General features: G+C 36.8%; 1 protein-coding gene and 1 pseudogene across 1 annotated transcript; both read right to left on the reverse strand.

Annotated features, from left to right (window-relative positions):
- On the reverse strand, positions 2,047 to 12,205 carry LOC109213691 (annotated as a pseudogene).
- LOC109213685 (pentatricopeptide repeat-containing protein At5g12100, mitochondrial) lies at positions 12,847 to 15,491 on the reverse strand. Its single transcript, XM_019377522.1, has one exon. The coding sequence runs from the start codon at positions 15,430 to 15,432 to the stop codon at positions 12,997 to 12,999; it is 2,436 nt and encodes an 811-aa protein (XP_019233067.1). The 5' UTR covers positions 15,433 to 15,491; the 3' UTR covers positions 12,847 to 12,996.

Here is a 22,282-nt window from a genome sequence, read left to right on the forward strand (position 1 = left end):
GAATCAAAAGTTCAATCAAATGTGGGATAAGATAATCTTACATTTTATTTCACGATTATTATCCCTTATCTTTGTAATCAAACGACCACGTAGATTATTATTAATTTCATTGTTCAATCTCCTATAAGTTAGATTGTGTTTGTATTGATCTTAAACGTGGCTTAAACTCCAATTTAAGCATGTAAATTTTTATCAGACAATTAGTCATAGTCATCCAAAGTATTTAAAGATGTCAATGAATTAAGTATGAGATGAATGAAGCAAAACATAACTCTTCGCTCCAAACCTTCAATTTTATGTAGGAATATTCTTTGGTTTGATTCCAAATAGTTTAATCTATATAGTTTTCAGACGAAATTATCATTTTTGATAAGCAAAAATTTCAAAGCAGAGCTAATACAACAATCTAAAAAATAGGACAGCAACATAATCTGCATATACACTAATTAATTAATAATATGGTTATTCTCTTTACCAACAACAAAAGATACAAACACAGTAAGAAGTGGAATGAAAAACTAAACTGTCAATCAAGAAGTTTGTAACTCAATGTATCTAGCAGCATATGATAACATGATGAATCACATGTTGCCTTCAACAACAACAACATCAATCCCAGTATAATATCATAAGTGGGGTTTGGAGAGGGTAGTGTGTACGCAGACCTTACCCCTACCTCGAAGGTAGAGAGGTTGTTTCCGATAGACCCTAGCATTAACAACAACAAGATAACAAGAAAACGAAGCAAAGGGGACAACGCGTAAAACTATAAATCCACATGTTGCCTTCAAACTGTGGAAGTATTCATTAAAACAGGATGCAAACAGAATACATAGGATCTTTGAAGTAATTGTTTTCGGGCTTCTCAATCTCTTCTTAAAACAATCACAGCAAGAACAACATTACTTCCTGGAGATTTCACTTGGTCAACCGTGGCAGTTTTTTGGAGCCTGAACCTCCGGAGAACATTTCCAGAGCTTTGTTCTACAGACTTAGGGTGGAATAGAATGTCACCAGCAAAATTCTGCATAAGTACCCTTCTTCTCATCCAAAGTATCAGCTAAAGAAGCTAAACAGTAGTTTGCTTTCAAGAATTCAAAGTGGAATGGATTGAAACAATTGATGTACAGTATTACTAAGCAAAAAAGAAGACCAGGCAACATATTTAGAAAGTATACAAATAATGAGTCAAAAAACATTAACAAGGTTTACCCTTGCACTCCTTGCCTATAGCATACGCATTCCTGAAGTATAAGTCAAAAGTTACAGATAATGATACTTTCTTCCAAAATCCGATTTGTTACTATTGTCACCATTCTCATGAGTAGTTCGGAATTAATGAGATAAAAGTGTTCGCTTGGTAAACAAAATTTAAATAAGTAAATAAGATTTCAATTGGCCATTTCAATTTCTTTTACCATGGTCACCGTGCTAATGCGTTTCTTGAATTCATGAATATAAAAGGAAGGAATTTTATCAACTTCTGACCTCCTAAGAACCAATGCCAAATGAGGTATTAATACACAACCAGTCTCTTCCTTATGTAATCATGTTTAACCATATATAACATTTCCCACCCAAAAACCAAGCTGGGTGGTTTTAAAAAAAAAGCAGTACTACCAATTGGTTAAGAAGATAAAGGTCTTAAAATGGAAATTGTTTCGGTCATACTTGGAAAGACTGGCAAAGTCCATTAAAACCATCAAAAGAAGAAATTAGAGCAGAGCGCCAATGGTACTATAAAGCTGCATACTAAGGAGCTCCAAACTTAACAAACAAAAACATATGCTGTGAGTTGCCCTTAGCTGGATGCTGGAACTCCAGCTACCCTAGATGGTCCTCTTTCAAAAGAATCAGAAACCAACTTCTCAAAAACAATTTATCGGCACACAAGTGCAAGGCATCAGCATTATGTCATGAAGAAAGTACATGATTTCAGAATTATACTGTGAAATTGTTTTTGGCATTTCCACGCCATGCATAGGAGGTTCTGTGGCGGAATGGAGACAGAGAATGAATGAGGGTCGTCGAACCTTGTGAGTTTCCCTTAGCTCAAGCCATTCTGCAATTGTGACTAAGAAAACATCTGCACCAGCATCCCATAATCATGTAAACAATTTGATCTAACAACTGCACAAGAAAAGCAAATCTTAATAGCAATATAAGCAATGTATTGGAAATACATTAACAACATAATGACCCGTTCATTCAACTTCAAAAAACTAAAGTCCAAAGGAAAAGGGAAGAACAGAAAAACCCAAGCATGTCAAATATGAACATAATCTTCTATAAGTAAATAACAGTGGTTATATAACAAATGGGTAAAAGGAACTACTCAATGGACAAATTAGTGGCAATGCTCAAAGAATGGGCTCTTTAGATTCTCTATTTTATACTTCAGCTAAATATAGAAGAGTAACATTACTAATAAGGGAATATAATAAAATCCATCTAACGTTGTAGAAACAATCATTAACTTTTTCAGAACATAAGTGCATTACTGAGCTTGTGGAATTTTGCTCACAAAGCCTAACATCCTTTGGGATATCTAGCCGCTGATTCAAGAATCCTACAGCTCCAATCACCTGCAATCAACTCCAAATAGTTGTTCTTTATATATATTATGATGAAAAATAATCCAATTTTATCTTTTACTTATCTTATGCGTGAAGAGTGGGGGGCTCATAGAATTCTGTCTAACCCCGTCTCTTACAGAATGGGGTGGATACACTATGGCGGCAGGGACACAGCAGGGGCATTTACAAGGTTAATACAGCATACAAGTTACTGAATCAGCCAAACCAACAGATCACAAATTGGCCATGGAAGCATATCTGGAAAGTCATGATCCCTTAGCCTGTTTCACTTGGCTTTAGCAAAGGATGCTGTTTTGACCCATGAAAATCTCATCAGGAGAGGGATACCATTATGTTCAAGGTGTTTTCTTTGTGGGGAACAAGCAGAGACAGTCAGCCATCTATTTTTACACTGCAGGATAATAGACCAGTTATGGAAAATCTTTATTAATCTCAGAGGCATATCCTGGACTATGCCTAACAAGATTACTGAAGCTCTCTTGAGTTGGGATGAAGCTGGAAGCGGAGCTAGAGACAGAGATAGATGGAGGACTGTCCCAGCATGTATTTGGTGGACAATCTGGAATGAGAGGAATGCCAGGTGTATTGAGTAGTACTTATGTGCCGAAAATCAAACTAAATTGTATTTTGTTTTTGGTAATCAGCATTAAAGAGAAGATACTACTTCTATCATAGGAATTCTAGTTTCTTGTTAGGATTGCAGAACAGTGTATCTTTTTTGTTTTTCTGAATGACTGTAAATATGGTTTCAGTACAACCTATGTACTGTTTTTTTAATATACACAGCATGTTATCATCTCGTAGATGATAAGATTTTATGGTATGTTGTCCAAGTGAGATTACAGAAAAATGACAATACCTGCATTGAGTTGAGGTTATCCCAAGGGAGTTTTCCAGTGGCGAGTTCCCATAGTATCACCCCGAAACTGTATAGATCAGACCTAAATGCACATCCAAAGAAGGATTGATATCATTAAAATATTCAGGAATCTGCCTAAAAATGCATGTATCTCATAGTTGACATACTTCTCATTTGAAGGTTCACTTCGAAGAACTTCTGAGCCATCCATTGAGGCTGCAGGAGAATTTAGGTAGAAAATGATACAAGTCAGCAGAAGTTCAAACAACATAGGTGAATTAAAAGAGCTCTTACTACCACAGTAAGGAAGAGGTTTGAGTTCAAGCTGATACCGTTCCTTTACCCGTCTTTGTTGCTAGAAACGTTTCATATTTAAGACGACCAAAGTCCCCAACCTATTAATATTTTCCCGGTGAGATTCTCATTTTCCAGATACTAAAACCTCTTTAGTAATAGACATTAAGGAGATTGGTGACAAAGAGAAACGAGGACCGTCAGATGAACTGAAGCCAGACCTTAACAGTCCAGTTCTTGTCCACAAGAAGATTTGATGACTTCAAGTCTCGATGAACAATAGGTGGGTTATGATGATGAAGATAATTCATGCCACGAGCCTGAAAAAGGCAGCAAAAGTGAACATGAGTGTCAACCTAAAAGAATAACCCTGGTAGCTCCAAATATCTGAGATAAATATTATAATACTAACAGAAAAAATTTGATGATCAGCCACACATGAAGGAGAAAAGACTAAAAATGATGCTACTCATGGTAATATTTAATATAACTCCGGTGGAATAGTCGAGGTGCGCCCAAGCTGGCCTGATATATATATGAAGTAACTGGTATTCCGAAGCTAATAGGAACTTACAATGTCTAAAGCCATGTGGATCCGTCGTCTCCATTCTAATTTGGATGAATACTTCTGTAATAGCCTTAACAAACTTCCCCTGCAATAGTGGAAAAGATGAAATGGTTTATCAGTTGCACACGAAAAAATGCTTATAGTCACAAAGAATGAAACCAAACAAATTTATCACACAGAAGGGTAAAAGAGGAACGGGTTATTCAGCATAAAGAAGGTAGACAATTTACCGTGGCAGGAACTCTGTGACAATGCAGAGGCGTTGAGGTGAAGTTACTGCACCCATGAAAAGAAGAACATTTGGATGTCGAAGACGTTTCATAAGGGACACCTACAAAAAATAAGCATAAAGCCTGTCAGAGATGCTTCTGGATTTAGCATAACCTTACTTGAATTGGAGAGGAAAAGCATTAAACTTAAGTCTCCATGCACTAGTATCAGGCAAATAACCTTTTCCAATATATACTATGAATGAGTTGTTATGTCGTAGAACTATTTTCTTTGGCCTTTAAATCTATAAAATCAGATAGCATCTGGGTTGGAAAATAAAAGGAGGAACTCCAAGTGGAAGTTGATCGAAATTAATAGAATACAATAGACAGTGGCGAAGCTAGGAAGTTTGTCAAGGGTGTTCAAATTTGAAAGAAGTGAAAAAAATTTCCGACAAAGGGTGTTCAATATGTGTTATATACCTCTAAAACGTAATATTTTACCTATATACACAGTGTAATTTTTTGACGAAGGGTGGTCAATTGACCACCCTTATGACCATGTGGCTTCGCCACTGACTATAGATAGATTCAGAACCATGGATGTCCGATTTACAATTTTGCAAACAACCAAGACTCGAGCAAGAGAAGAACTGGAAGACAGATAGCTCTGAGTCTTTGTTCCTTGTTTAAGTGCATTTATTAAATAATTTACCACTTATTTATGTATCCCTCTTGTTGAGAATTTTTATTTCAACTAGTACCTTATCATATTTGGTTAATATTTTCAAGGATTCTATTGTTATAGTCTCTAATGAACTGGGAAGTGGTATTTTTGTTTTAGACAAACTTAATACTCATCAGTTGCAAATTACTTTTCGCATTGATGCTGCATTAACTGGGATTGATTAAAATAAAAAGTTCAAATTTTCAAGAAATCACAGTGACAAAGAGCATAAAAAGCTCCGTTCTACTGCTCAGTGAGTATAATCCAGCTTTGTCCTTCTCTTCAACAATTCAAAGCATATAATTTGTAGCAAAAAATTGTTGGTACGTTTGACCTTGTTCACTGCATCTAAGACCTCACTAAAGGCTACAGCAATTATATGGTGATTTCTAGGAAATAACTGAAAGACCGTGATTATGATGGCGCCATATAGCTTAAAGTTCTATGGGAAAACAAATATTTAATCAGGAAAAACAAAGCAAAAGCATTTCATGACAAATTTATGAACAAAAAGACTGACCTCCTGTTTGAAGGAATATATCACTTCATCAGAATATTCTTCTTGGAAAATACCTTAACAGCGACATCCTGCACAGCAAAGACATCATTATGTTACAAAGGAGAACCAGCAAAGTCACACTTTCCTGGATTTTCCCTCTAGAAAAAAGCTAGCAGATCCAGAATACAAATGTTGATTAGAAAGAGAGTGTGAGGAACCTCATGTAATATACAACACAAATACTGGCTTATAGAAATTTTAGACTTTGACTCCATATGATAGGGCCAAGAAGCCAGAATTAGCCATTGTGGTACCACGCTATAAGCATAAGCTACCAGCGTAAATGGTAACATACAAATGTATATTCGAACAAATGATATGTTCACGATGACATCTAATCAACATTGTAGTATGTTTGGAAATAATTGACAAATAATTGCTTAGAACATAATTTCTCCAGAAAGTTTAATAAAAGAAGGGGCAAAGAACTCGTGGTAAAAAAAATAATAAGAGAAGAAAAAGAACATACAGATCCATACCACATCCCATGATAAACATTTCCACAAGAACCTAGAGAAACACAGATAAAAAGAAAAGTGAGAATGAAGAAGTAAAAGAAAAGTGAAAATGAAGAAGTAAAAGAAAAGGTGATGGTAAAAACTTTCAAATGCAGCAGTTTCGGAAAGAGATATACAAAGGGTTAAGAGCAATTGACTACTAACTTCTGATTATTGGTCAAAACAGAGGCATCTATAATGGCTGGAAAGAGAAAATGAAAGTAAAATACATCCTTGTCTGATTCCGAAGATTCTACGATCAAGTTTGGAATAACTAATAGACTTGTCTTTGACAGTAACCTGTAAAAGGAATTTCACATACCTTCTCCAATATGTTCTCCAATTGTTAAGTCCTCCGACAAGATTTCGTAATCTGGGCAGTCAGTATCCGTGTCGGTCTTATTAACAGCATTACTGCTGGTGCTTCCACAGCTACTAGTACTGCTAATAAACTGATTGTCCGGTTTTAATGCATTATAACTGTTACTGTGATTAAACTCATTGTCTTGGTCATTGTTTAGCCAAGGCCGTCCAGACGGTGTAGTCCTTGCCTCTGACGCTTTTCGCTCGTTGCCTTTCCATGGCCATGGTAAGCTCTTCTTTGCCATCCATGCCTCTGCCTTCGAGGTGATAGTCCTATAAATCCCTTTTTTCCCCTCACTCTCATCCCCAGAGGGTTTCCCCAGGGATTGCTCCTCTTTTGCAAGATTAGAAAATAATCCAAATGGAGACAGGTGAACATCTCCCCTAGGCATACTAGCTCCAGTGGAGTTTGCGTCCTCCCTGTTATCTGAGAAAGCAGCCTCGGAAAATGCACGGTTAGAGTAATGACTATCTCCACTTCCACCTTCACGAAGCACTTGCTCTCTCCTGTCTTTATTTTTGACTTAACCTTGTTGCTCACCTTCGAGGCCTGTTATGAGGTTTCGTCATGTAAGCATATGCGCATCCTTATATACAGACAGTAAAGATAACCAAAAGAAAGCAAAATAAAACCAGGCAACTATCCAAAACAAAGACCGTACTAACCAAATTAGATATTTTGGAGGCAATGGCTACTTGCAGAGGCTGATCGGGATGAAGTCCAAGTTGGGAAGAAGCAAGGCTTCTGGCTCTAAATCCTGCATCAGCATCCAACTGCTTCACTTCCATTGATTCAAGCCCTGTTTCTTGGAAAGGCCTCACATCACTTGTTACAGAAATAACACCGACGAAAGTACCATCATCGTCATAAAAAGGGGTAGTGGTAGCAATGACTAGGAATCTATCCCCTCGCTTATTCTTAACTGGAAACAGTCCAGACCAACACTCACCCCTTTTCATCACTAGGTGTACAATGTTATTAGCATCAGCATAATCCTGAGCATATGCTAAGAGCTGGACGGGATCTTGTCCAAGAGCTTCTTCAGTAGAATAACCATACAGTTGTTCAGCAGTTCGATTCCTGTGCAACAATTGCTCAAATCACACTCCTACACTAATAAAAGTGAGAAAACATGACAAACACCAATCAAAGTCTAACAATGGCTCAAATTACACTCCTATAGTAATAACATGAACAAATGTGACAAACACCAACATAGTCTAACTAAAAAGCAAACTCGGATAATTACAGACACAAACTCAATCTATCCCACCCACTTATTTTCTCTCCCAAGTCCGAATGAACAAAAGGAAAAATGAGAAGGCAAAAGATAGGAAGTCTATTTCAATGAATCACCAGTAAATTGTACGACGGTTGACATCAAATATATGCAATGATTGTCCCATTGAATCTAATATATTCAAATAGTGTTTATCAGTAAACTTCACTGTGGCATGTCCACCACCATTACTGCTCTCTCCCTCATCTTTACTACTATTCGCTCTTTGCAATGGTGACGAATGCCGAAAAGATGTTGACCCCCTTTTCCAGACAGCCACAGCACCGCCATCAAAGCCACCACCAGCACTAAAACGAGGAGCTGTTGTGGGGAGATAGAATGGGACCTTTGTCTCCGTGATCTGTGATCATCAGAAATCGTGAGCTTAGACATCTCCTGCTTCAATTGGGCATGACCTGCCTCCAGTTCTTGGATCTTCTTTAGCAGTTCCTCAGCTGGTGATGTTGGTCCTTGAGCTGATACTGTTGTATTATCCATTTCAATCCAATATTCAAGATTGATCAAACCCCACCTCAATTCAACCAGTTTGACTTTCCTTCCCCCAAAGCTCTGAGAAGAACCAATAGGATGTATCTATGACTAATTTACTGACACCCCAATATATATCTGTGCCTATATAGCCATACACAAATCAATATCTGCAAACTTGAAGTGCATTTCTTGCTGACAATGAAGAAAAAGGTCACCCTTTGAGTTAAGAAGCGACCTTTTCGGCCCCTAACAGCTAGATTCCTCAAATCATTTCCTGTAGATAGGCTGTCAAAGGTTAACGACGCAATAGATCAAAGTACTTATGTTGGCCCATAATATGTCACAACCATGAGAAGCCTTAAATGTTGAACCTACATAAGTGATTCATGCTATATAACCTGGACAAATGCCAGAGTTTTCCAGAATTCTTGGAATGGATCCACATTATAGGAATCAGTGAAGTGATGTCATGCACTTTCTATAGAGACCACATGCCTTGGAGAGGTGAAAATGTCTTAACATTAGTTCCAATTTTGATGACCTCAGGCATCTCATGGCTCCGAGACATTGGAGGGTCAAATTAATGACTAGAAAATTGGCCTCATCTACAGCTATTGTACAACGAGCCTAGATATCTGAATTTTAGGCACTCTAATCTCACCTCAACTTGACTCTTCTTATGCCGACTAAACTTGCAATGCATACATTCAGTCTTACTTCTACTTATCCGAAAACATTTATACTCTCTAGTGCTTCTCCATAGTTCAAACTTTTGGTTCACACCATTGTTGGTTTGTCAATTAGCACAATAATGTCAGAAAATAATCGGACCTCAACTTGTATTGTATTGGCTAGCTCATCCATTGCTANGGAGAAGGATTATCCTGATTTCAGTTTCTAAGAACAAAGGAGATATCCAAAGTTGTGCCAACTATCGTGGCACTAAAGAAAAAATTCAATTTAAAATATGAGATAAACTATCTAAGCGCTTGACGCTGCTGACACAAATGGCAGTGCACAATCATCCAAAATTTCTGCTAAAACAAGAAACTTGAAGCTTGACTAATGTCAGAGTTCTCCAGAATTTTTGGAATGGATACAATATAGGTTTCAGTGAAGTGATGTCACGTACCCTCAAATGCACTTTCTAGACAATGACTAAAAATTGGCCTCATCTGCAGCTATTGTACACCCAAGGGGTTGAATTTGACCTATCTGGATATTTCTTTCTAATAAGCTGTACATAATTTGCTGCTTGTAGACAGACGACGTGGTAAACTTTAACATTCTCTGAGTTTCTGCAATTAGCAGCGATTGTACCAGAAGACTGACTTTAAGGTTGGCCATTTTCCTGCACACTTTCTTGATGACTCCTGAGTCAGGGTATTTCCATAAATGGGGCTTTTTATAAAACTAGTACACTACTATAAGTTATTTTTAAAGTCTGTCTACCTTAGTATAGTGGACTAAATTTTCTAATTTATCCATAGAAATGAAAGTCCGTCCAACTACTTTAAAGGAAGAATTTAGGAATAATACATTCCTCTGCATACTTGTTCCAACTGTTGAAAGCTGTGAGAAAAGACTGAAAAATATCACAAACACTATTTATTTAGTGAATTCTTGAAGATAGTTAAGCAAAAAGTTGGTAGAAATATACTGGGGTAAAGAATAATACATAGCAAGTTTGATCAACTAGAGATTTATACTATGTATCAGAATACAAGATAAAAGATGTTCTCGCTCACAGATTTGGAGACAAAGCCCACAGATCCAGGTCAGTAAAGCTTGCACTGAATACTGTTATCAATGGTTCCAGCAGTATCACCAATCTTAAAAGCTCCAGCTTGAATCCATCCGACAGTAGCTTGAAGTCATTGAACAGAATCATGCTAGATTCATGTAGTCAGTGAATGACAAGTACCAACTCGACTCCAATAAAAGGCAGCTACTTTTTCTCTATCAGATTTCCTTGCAATAAAAGCAACCTTAACATTTGCCTCTGAACTTAGGATCTGACAACACAAGCAGCTCGTGAGCTCTCACTGACTAACTTTCATGTGACAGACGTAAAACCTTTAAGAGTTGGCACAGTGCATCTGCTAGCAATCTGACGATGAAACTCAAGCACAAGCGCGCTTTTTGTATTTACTGTTCCTTATGGATGATATCTCCTGCTAGTGCTGTCTGAGCCTGAATAGCATACAGCTTCTGTAGATCATTAAGTTTCTCCATCAATTTTAGGAAAGACGGGCGAGATCGTGGCTCACTGAGTTGGACAAAACAATTAAATTGCATATCAGCTTAAATCAAAAGATGAGTAAAATTAATGTGATTCAATGCAAAATGATTGCCAGGGCTAGCAGCAGAGGTACATGGCCCTAAGGGGGTTCAATTGAATCTCCTTCGATGAAAAATTATAGTGCGCAAATAAGGTAAAACAACTGCATAAGCAAACCATTAGAGAAGAAGTAGAGGTGGCTCAAAAATTGCTCAAAGTCATAGGTTCGAATTCCAGGTATGGCATTCTTGCATTTTTTTAAAATCCATTTTAAGAATTCCCGGATCCGCCACATGCCAAAGCAGATGCTTTTCCATTGCAGTGAAAATGCAGAAGTGATGGGATTGGTTTATTAAAAAATTATTCAGAGAATCAAATTCATCCAGTAATACTTATTCGTCACTTGTAAATGAAATGCACTCAACTCGAACCTCCTTTTCCTAAAATATCCATTTCTAAACATATTATTAAAACCTTCAATGTTCCAAACTAAAATAATATCATGCAAGAGGCTATCCAGGTTATATATGTCCATTGATGTCTCCTTTAATTTGATTAGCAAAGACGATATTGATTGTGTTCTGATGTCATCTCAGCCTGGTTTGCTGAGGAGGACTTTCTTACAACTTCAGGACAAATTTGAATGTCAATGCAATATGCCTTGGTAGTTTCAAATAATAATTAGACTAATTCATAATCTTAAGCATTTATACAAGACAGACATTGTAATCCTCATAAGGCTATTTGCATCAGCAAAACAAGTTATGATGGCAGAAAGAACTAAGATGCAAAACCTATGCCAGCAGCTCTCAATAATACTAGCCCACTGCGAATGAACATACTTTGGGATATCTAGCCGCTGATTCATGAATCCTACAGCTCCAATCACCTGCGATCAACTCCAAAAAGTTGTTCTTTATATACTACTGTATGAAGTAAAATAACTCACTTCAATCTTTTAATTTCTTTTGCATGAAGAGTAGGGGGTTCTTCACCAACCTGAGCTAGATAACCGAATTTAATGTAATGCTGTCCAACTGAGAGGAAGCTGAAAATACCTGCATTTGGTTGAGGCTATCCCAAGGGATGTTTCCAGTGGCAAGTTCCCACAGTATCACTCCAAAACTGTATATATCAGACCTAAATGCACATCCAAAGAAGGATCGTCAGTAAAATATTCAAGAATCTTCATAAAAATTGACATATTCATAGTTGGCATACTTCTCATCTGAAGGTTCATTAAGGTCTTAATACCATTACTTGCTACAAAATTGACCCAAAAAAAATCAATGAGTACATGCATGTGTAGAATCAGTTAACAATGGTTCAGGAAATACTGCAATAGCCTTCGGTAAATTCCTTTTTTTCCCTATGGGAGCCAGTAGGAATGAAGCCAATTGTCTGTCCAATGCATAAACTTAATTAAGACTCCATATAACAAAATATATGATTTTGCAAAAAAGTATAGCAAAATTTGCATACTACCTGAATACAGAACTCTTCAGCTTCTAGTTTTTTGGCCACTATTGCTGTCAACTCAGCATCAGAAGAAAATTCCCTGATCCATGAACACATCGTGGAACCAGAACATGAAAATGCCCTCAATTTGAATCTAAATGACAACAAGCAAACATATTGATCGTGAGCTCCCTAAACTTATCCCTGAAATACAGATCTCCAAAGTCCATCAACTGCTCGGCTTTATACACGCTACAATAATTTTGACCTCCTTATTTGGCCACTGTTGCATTCACTTGGTTTTGAGTAAGATGACTGTGTCCTGCTTCAGACTTGCGAATATACTAAATCAACTTTTGTCAGTCACAACAACAAATAAGTTGCAGCATGTGGGGTGGGGGGGGGGGGGGTGTAATATCTATTGATGATTTTCACCATTTTTCCTATAACTTCTGAAACTAACTTCTGCCTTACTCTTCATGACAGAGATTCTCTCTTCTTGTCATATAAAACATCTAGTATACACTTCAATTAATTTCCAAAAGATCCAAAACTAATTTCGGAAGAAAATGAATGGGAGCCTAAAATAGAGATATTTCAGAAAGATAACAAAAAGGTTGAATTTGGCAGGAATAACTAATACAACTATGAAATTCATCTCATCCAGTATCGGGAATATATATATATATGTTAATGAATATCAATGAGGAAATAAATTAACAAGAAAACACAGATTCTTGAATATATTACACACTTTTCATTTGCTGCCGATGCTTTTAAATGAAAAGCTGGAGTACAATGTCTTCTTTCTCCTACGATAACCCAACAGCAGAAAGATCCTCATTCGTGTTGCACTCTTCAATTCCTTTAGAACTCATTTCTGAGCATATAATCTGTGCCTCTTGCAATCTTCCTTCCTCTCTAAGGCCTGATACTAGCTCATTACAGATATTGGCTACCGGGAGAAGACCATTGTCAAGCATCTCTCTGTACCAAATGTATGCACCAGAAAAATCTCTAAGTTTGCAGTGTCCTTCAACCAGAATATTATAAGTTTCATCATTGGGAACAATATTGTTAGTCTTCATCTGATCAACAAGATTCTTGGCTTCTTCACATTTTCCCTCTTTCAAATGCACCATAACCAAGCTATTGTAAGTCTTCTTGTCCGAAGGAATTCCTCGTTCCACCATCTCTATGTGCATGGCAAGTGCCTTTTGAACCTCTCCATGCAGCGCATAGCAATGGATGAGCTCGTTATATACCACTCGGTCGGGAGAAAGATCCATCTGGGACATTTCTTGTACAATTTTGTCGATTAACACCAGGCCATTTTTTTCCTTTTTGCATACTCTAATTAGAGGATGAATTGTGTTCATAGTAGGTCTTATGCCAGAGGCTTTCATCTTCTCATACGTTTGGAAACACTTTCCAGTGTCCCCTGCATCTGAATACACAGAGATTAAAGAATTGTATGTGATAACGTCTGGATTTAAACCTTTGAGTAGAATATGCACAACCAAATCCTCGGCTTCTTTGATCATACCCTTTTTGCAAAGCCCATTTAATAGAGTATTGTATGTAACCAGTGTTGTTTCTATATCACTTTCTACCATCTTCTCGAAACATACAAAAGCATTACTCATCGTTCCTCTCATACAATGTCCATCTATAAGCATATTATAGACCTGTGCATTTGGTTTAACCCCTCTACTGATCATATCAGTTAGGACTACATCAGCTTCAAGAAGCCTACCATCCTTGCACAACGAATTGATTAGCGAACCATATGTAATTACATTAGGCTTCAATCCATTATCTTCCATCTCCTCAAGAATCTCAAAACACCTAGTGAATTCCCGCTTGCGCCCGTATCCATCAATTAAGATGTTATATGTCTGCACATTAGGGGAAACTGGCTTGTCAAGCATTTTCCATAACCATTCTTTTGCGTCAACCATCATACCCAATTCACAGAATTTCGTGATCAGAGTATTAAATGTGACGCAGCTTGGCTTCACCCCAGAAATCTCCATTTCATCAATAGTTGAATAAGCCTTCTCCATACTGCCTTCTTTGCAATAGCCACTTAAAATGGTATTAAACAACACCTCAGTAGGAGTAAGCCCATTTTCCATCAACTTTTTCAAGATCTCTGCAGCCTTATCCGTCTTCCCTTTCTTGCACAAGCCATTCAACAAAACGCTAGTCGTGTACTCATTCATCTGCACTCCTTTCTTAACCGCTTCTTCATACAACGCCAATGAAGAACTAACATCATCACGTCGCGAATGCCCATCGAAAAGTACACTATAAGTAAACCCATCAGGTACAAACCCATAACCCTTCATTTCCTCCACAATACAATTAGCCTCCTCCATCTTCCCCAACTTACAAAGCCCAGTAAGCAACGTATTAAATGTCACAATATTCGGCTCCACATTATCATTCTTCATCTTTTCTCTCAACTTAAAAGCCTCTTCCAACTTCCCCGTTTTACAATACCCATCCATAAGAATATTATAGGTCACCTTAGTAGGCGCCACTTTTCTCTCAAGCATTTCATCAAACAGTTTCCGCGCTTCCCCAACTCTCCTCTCTTTACACAACCCACCCATCACTACATTATACACAAACTCATTTAAACTCAACTTATCCTTTCTCATACAATTCAACAACTCCAAAGCTTTACCTAAATCCCCCAATTTCACAGCTGATTGAATAGCTTTACCATAACTAAACCTATCAACCCTTATACCCCAACTCACTACATCATCAAAAACTTCAAGGGTCACTTTGTAATGTCTCAAACTATTCAAAGATTCAAGAAAAACATTAAAAGCTGATAAAGATGGAAACTTTTTATCTTCCCTTATCATAAAGTAAAGTTCTTTAGCTTCATTGATAAGTCTTGACTCTGAATAAAGCGATAATAACAAGTTAGAAAAAATGGGTTTTGTAGGGGAAGGTGAAAAAAGAGTATAGAGCTGTGAAACTGAGTTTTTGTGAATAAGGTTAGCCAAGATTGACTTTGCCGTTTCAGTACGATGTTGTTGGAGTAGAATTCGGAGTTTACGAAGTTGTTCTTCGACATTTTGGGATGAGGAATTTGTGGGGTTTCTTTCATTGGTTTTAGTAGTAGTAGTGATTTGTTGTTCTTGGTATAGAAATGGAGTTGAATTGAAGGATTTGAAGGAAGTAGCAGAAACTAGTTTTAAGGGACGACGAATGGGGAAAAGCTTAGGCATAGTTCTGTGCTAAACAATGATCGTCGGCTGTCTGTAATTAGTAGACAGTTGATTAGGGACGAGTGACAAAAGTAGCCACTTTTAGGACATGTACTTAAGGCATGGCATGTATTTATAAAGTATTTAAAATTTAGTCACTTTGTCCAAGTTTCAAAAGGGCTAAAGCTTAAATTCAAATTTCAGACCTTCGGGTTTGAAATTAAATCTAGCTAAAGAGGAGGAGGAGGAAAAGGAATAGTCTGAATTTTGTCAAAATTTAGCTAAACTTTAAATAATTTAAAAAAATAAAATATATTAAGAATTTACTTAAAATTTGAAATATCAAACCAAAATAATTTTTTTTGGATGTTTTAACTTTTGTATATTGATGTTTTAGTTCCGTATTAGTTTTTTTTAATAATTCAAAAAAATATTGGGTACAAAATATACATAGATTATACAAAAATAATACTAGTGTTAATTTAGTTGTTTAAATATAAATGAAAAAAGCTAACAGTTTTACTGCTTTTAGCTGTTGTTTGGTATTAGGAATAAAGAAAATAATTTCAAGATACAATGTGAGATAATAATATTTTGCTATTTTGTTTTTGATTGAAGTATTTCATCTAAGTGTAATTTAGAATTAATTGTCATATAACAATTTTGCTTATATATTCAATATGGCAAGTCTATTAATACACCCTTTCTCTTTTTTTTGGTTTCTCACCCGATATTTGGTATTTGCGCCTTGGATTACGCCTCCTACAGACATTTGTATAATAATTAGCAAATTAAATCATTATTTACACTTGAAACATGTCATTTAAATATTTTCACACTTCTCCTAGACAATTTTTCATACTACTTTTTTCTTAGGTTAATCTTTCACACTAATAGACACGAGCTTGGGTATTTTTAAGTAGTACGGAATGTGTTTAATTGATATACTCTGAATCTACTATAGATGTTCAATCGGAACAAAGTCTAATTAATGTGTTTAACTGTAAAATCGTGACAATTTTAGATATCTCTGTATAAATTTTACTTTTTATTTTTTATTTTTAGAGGTGAAACCCGAGAGCAATGGTTAAGTTATTTTCGTGTGACCTATAGGTTACGGTTTCGAGCCGTGAAAGCAGTCATTAATGCTTGTATTAGGTTAGGCTATTTAAATCATATCTCTTTTAGAGTGCGATCTTTTTCTCGTATCTTACATAAATACAGATGTCTCGCGCACCGGGTTGCTCTAAAGCCGAGATCTAGTCTAATTAAAGCTGGAGGGGAGAAATTCAAAAATAGCCAGATTTACAAGTGGTCATTCAAAAATAGCCACAGTTTCAAAAGTAATCGTAATTTAGCCACTTTTCATGTAAAGATAAATCTAAACGAAAACGCTGTTCAAAATCCAGAAAAATATTCCAGTATGATATATTGGAGTTCCAGTATAATATACCGGTCCAGCATAATATACTCGAGATTGGAGCATCGGTGCTCCACTCTCCAGTATATTATACTGGAACTTTTCGCGTGTTGGAGTTCCGGCATAATATGCTAGAATTTCATACACAAGTGCACCGATCTCCGGTATATTATGCTGAAACTTTCCGTGTTGCAGTAAAATAGTGGCTGTTTTCCAATAACTTTACAAACGCTGGCTATTTTTAAATAACCGGTCCGAAAACTGGTTAGCGTGTACTATTTTACAAGGTGGAGAGATACTATATATGTGCCCTACTCCTACCACAACACTGTCGACTGCGCAATTCAACTACGCAGGTATAATATGTTATTACACTGTATTTGTAAAATAAATTCTGGAAATATAAATGAATATAAACAGTAATGAATTTAAACAGAAATGACATAAACCAATTCGAGCCCACTGAATTCACAGTGTTTCCTTAAGGAATTTAATCCCCTCCTAGTACCCAAGGTTATGGATTATTTCCTCCCAGGATAGAACGAATTACATACTGGTGTAGTGGTACTTCAAACCCCAGTGTTTCAGCGAACACAAAGTTCGGTAGCAAATCACACTTACTTTTTGCTTTGTTTTGATGCTAAAAGTATGCAGAAGAAGAAGAGGAAACTCAGAAAATTGTAGTTTAAATTCTGAGCAGAATAGTGTTGTATTTATAGCCAAAGTTGGGTCTCTTCAGAATGGCTGTTTATGCAAAACGCCCACAACATAAATGCCATTACATAAATGGCCATTTACTCAATAATAAAGAGGAAAAATAAAGAGGAAAATTGAAGAGGGTAGTTACTTTTCTGTTACCAAAACAGAAAAACGGATTGGATTTAATATTATTATTTAATATTAATATTTTGTTATTAAAACAAATATTTAATAACATTTCTGTTAATATTTTACTATTAACAAATAAATTTGGTCCAAAAAGTTAATCAATCAATCGATCATTTGACCAAATCCAAATCCAAATCCGAATCCGAATCCGAAGCCGAAGCCGAAGCCGAAGCCGAGCCGAGCGAGCGACGACGACGACGGCGCGAGGCTTGCCTTCTTCTCAACTCTTTAAGAGCTAGAAGAAGAGCAATTGCTTATATACCCATAAAAAACCTCTTCCTCTTCCAATATGGGACAATGCCCATTTGCCAAGGGAGGGTGAACTTAAAATTTTACTCAAAAATTTCATTTCCCTCCATTTCCCATTCACCCTCTTTTAAGTATTTAATATATTAATTAAATACCTTAAAAACCCAACAATCCCCCACATGAATGGGGAATGGCTATATCACGGAAGTATGCATGAAAAACTGTGTGATTCACAAGTAAGGATTAATTGCATCTGGATAAGTAGGTTTCCCTTTGAACTTTCCGTAGTGAACTTATGTCGGATATACTCGATCAATCGGTAGATTTGATATCTTTGAACCGTCGAACTTTAGTGTATACCTAGACAACCACAAGTCACACAACCAACCCTTAACCGTCTTTGGTTCTCATTGTTGTGTTCGTTTCAGCCATGAACACCGCCTGGTTTCATAAGTGCGTAGAGAACTGGCCTTGCTGTGTTCTCCTTGAAGCGACTAACACTTCACACTTACATAGGTGATTCCTAAACGTGTCATCCCGTAGATACACTATTTGATATACCCTGTATCAAATTTAGAAATCACTAAAAGCCTTAATGCTTTATCCTTGGTACTGAACATTGTCTCATCACGAGAATGGACCAAAAGTTTAGTTGACAATGTTGAACCGTCATAAATGACTTTGTTTGATCTCCTTGAACCTAGATCTTGGGATCTCCAGTCTTCTAGGTAGAGTTACCGCCACTATGACTTGTTCTCGGCCACAGTCCCATTCCCTTTGATGACTTCTCAACTACCTCTCTAGTTAGGCCTTTTGTAAGTGGATCCGACACATTATCACTTGACTTTACATAGTCAATCGTGATAATTCCTCTAGAGAGTAATTGTCTAACGGTTTTATGTCTTCGTCGTATATGGCGAGACTTACCGTTATACATAACGCTCCCAGCCCTTCCAATTGCCGCTTGACTATCACAATGTATGCATATTGGTGCCAACGGTTTGGGCCAAAATGGAATATCTTCCAAGAAATTCCGGAGCCATTCAGCTTCTTCACCGGCTTTATCCAAGGCTATGAACTCAACCTCCATTGTAGAGCGGGCAATACAAGTTTATTTGGATGACTTCCAAGATACCGCTCCTCCACCAATAGTGAATACATATCCACTTGTGGACTTGGAATCAGTTGATCCGGTGATCCAATTTGCATCACAGTATCCCTCAATGACCGCAGGATATTTATTGTAATGCAAAGCAAAGTCCTGGGTATGTACTAAATACCCCAAAACTCGTTTCATGGCCATCCAATGAGATTGGCCTGGATTGCTCGTATATCGACTCAATTTACTTATAGCACAAGCTATATCTGGTCGTGTACAATTCATGATGTACATTAAGCAACCCAACACACGAGCATAATCCAATTGTGATATGCTCTGGCCTTTGTTCTTTGCTAATGCAATATTCACGTCAATTGGAGTCTTTGCAATTTTAAAGCCCAAGTGCTTGAATTTTTCAAGTACTGTCTTAATATAATGAGATTGTGACAATGCTAGACCTTGAGAAGTCTTATGGATCTTAATTCCCAGATTAAATCAGCAACTCACAAGTCTTTCATATCAAACTTGCTAGTTAGCATACGCTTAGTAGCATTTATGTTGGCAATATCATTACTCATTATGAGCATATCATCCACATATAAGCAAACAATGACTATGTGATTTGGAACATTTTTAATGTACACACATTTATCACATTCATTTATCTTAAATCCATTTGACAACATTGTTTGGTCAAATTTAGCATGCCATTGTTTGGGTGCTTGTTTTAATCCGTAAAGGGACTTAACAAGTCTACAGACCTTCTTTTCTTTACCTGGAACCACAAACCCTTCAGGTTGTTCCATGTAGATTTCTTCCTCCAACTCTCCATTTAAGAAGGCCGTCTTAACATCCATTTGATGAATTTCAAGACCATAAACTGCAGCTAACGCTACTAACGTTCGTATGGATGTAATTCTTGTAACTGGAGAGTATGTATCAAAGTAGTCAAGACCTTCTCGTTGTCTATACCCTTTGACCACAAGTCTTGCCTTATACTTGTCAATAGTGCCATCATCTTTTATTTTCCTCTTAAAGATCCATTTAGATCCCAACGGTTTGTTTCCAGGAGGAAGATCAACCAATTCCCATGTATGGTTGTTTAGTATGGATTCTATTTCACTATTGACCGCCTCATTCCACAACAATGATTCCGAAGAAGACATAGCTTCTTTAAATGTTTGAGGCTCATTTTCCAATAAGAAAGTCACAAAATCTGGTCCAAATGAAGTAGACGTTCTTTGACGTTTACTACGTCTTGGATCCTCTTGGTTAAGTGTACTTTCTTTTGTTTCTTCCCGAGGTCGTTTAGATCCTTCACCAATCGACTCACATTCCTTTTTATACGGATATATATTTTCAAAGAACTCAGCATTATCTGATTCTATAAACCGTATTATTATGAATGTCGGGATTTTCTGATTTATGAACCAGAAATCGATATGCTTTACTATTAGTCGCATATCCTATGAAAACACAATCAACGGTTTTCGGTCCTATTTTTACCCTTTTGGGTTTAGGAACTTGCACTTTTGCCAAACACCCCCACACTTTAAAATAATTCAAGTTGGGCTTCCTTCCTTTCCATTTTTCATATGGTCCCTAAACTTTTTGGTCCATTCTCGTGATGAGACAATGTTCAGTACAAGGATAAAGCATTAAGGCTTTTAGTGATTTCTAAATTTGATTTACAGGGTATATCAAATAGTGTATCTACGGATGACACGTTTAGGAATCACCTATGTAAGTGTGAAAGTGTTAGTCGCTTCAAGGAAACACAGCAAGGCCAGTTCTCTACGCACTTATGAAACCAGGCGGTGTTCATGCTGAAACGAACACAACAATGAGAGCCAAAGACGGTTAAGGGTTGGTTGTGTGACTTTGTGGTTGGTCTAGGTATACACTAAAGTTCGACGGTTCAAAGATATCAAATCTTACCGATTGATCAGTATATCCGACATAAGTTCACTACGGAAAGTTCAAAGGAAACCTACTTATCCAGATGCAATTAATCCTTACTTGTGAATCACACAGTTTTTTCATGCATACTTCCGTGATATAGCCATTCCCCATTCATGTGGGGGATTTTTGGGTTTTTAAGGTATTTAATTTAATATATTAAATACTTAAAAAGAGGGGTGAATGGGAAATGGAGGGAAATGAAATTTTTGAGTGAAATTTTAAGTTCACCCTCCCTTGGCAAATGGGCATTGTCCCTATTTGGAAGAGGAAGAGGTTTTTTATGGGTATATAAGCAATTGCTCTTCTTCTAGCTCTTAAAAGAGTTGAGAAGAAGGCAAGCCTCGCGCCGTCGTCGTCGTCGCGCTCGGCTCGGCTTCGGCTTCGGCTTTCGGCTTCGGCTTCGGCTTCGGCTTCGGCTTCGGATTCGGATTTGGATTGGTCAAATGATCGATTGATTTTGATTAAACTTTTTGGACCAAATTATTTGTTAATAGTAAAATATTAACAGAAAATGTTTATTAAATATTTGTTTTAATAACAATATTAATGTTAAAATATTAATATTAAATCCAATTCGTTTTTTCTGTTTTGGTAACAGAAAAGTAACTACCCTCTTCAATTTTCACCTCTTTATTATTAGTAAATGGCCATTTATGTAATGGCATTATGTTGTGGGCGTTTTGCATAAACAGCCATTCTGAAGAGACCCAACTTTGGCTATAAATACAACACTATTCTGCTCAGAATTTAAACTACAATTTCTGAGTTTTCCTCTCCTTCTTCTGCATACTTTTAGCATCAAAACAAAAGCAAAAAGTAAGTGTGATTTGCTACCGAACTTTGTGTTCGCTGAAACACTGGTGGTTTGAAGTACCACTACACCAGTTGTAATTCGTTTCTATCCTGGGAGGGAAATAATCCATAACCTTGGGTACTAGGAGGGATTAAATTCCTTACAGGAAACACTGTGAATTCAGTGGGCTCGAATTGGTTTATGTCATTTCTGTTTAAATTCATTACTGTTTATATTCATTTATATTTCCAGAATTTATTTTACAAATACAGTGTAATAACAAAGCTTAAGGAATTTTAATAATTTATTTTCTCTATTTGTACTTACTGTATTCTGGAAAGTAAACACCTTTGTTGGTTTTGTACTCCATTAAAATCTAAACGTGATTTTACGTTTGTGATTTTTTACAGAAATGACTAATGAGAATCGAGAACTAATGCGGTTCCAATAGTGACTGCCA

The sequence above is a fragment of the Nicotiana attenuata genome, chromosome 2 (genome assembly GCF_001879085.1).
Source record: "Nicotiana attenuata strain UT chromosome 2, NIATTr2, whole genome shotgun sequence".
Lineage (NCBI taxonomy): Eukaryota > Viridiplantae > Streptophyta > Magnoliopsida > Solanales > Solanaceae > Nicotiana > Nicotiana attenuata.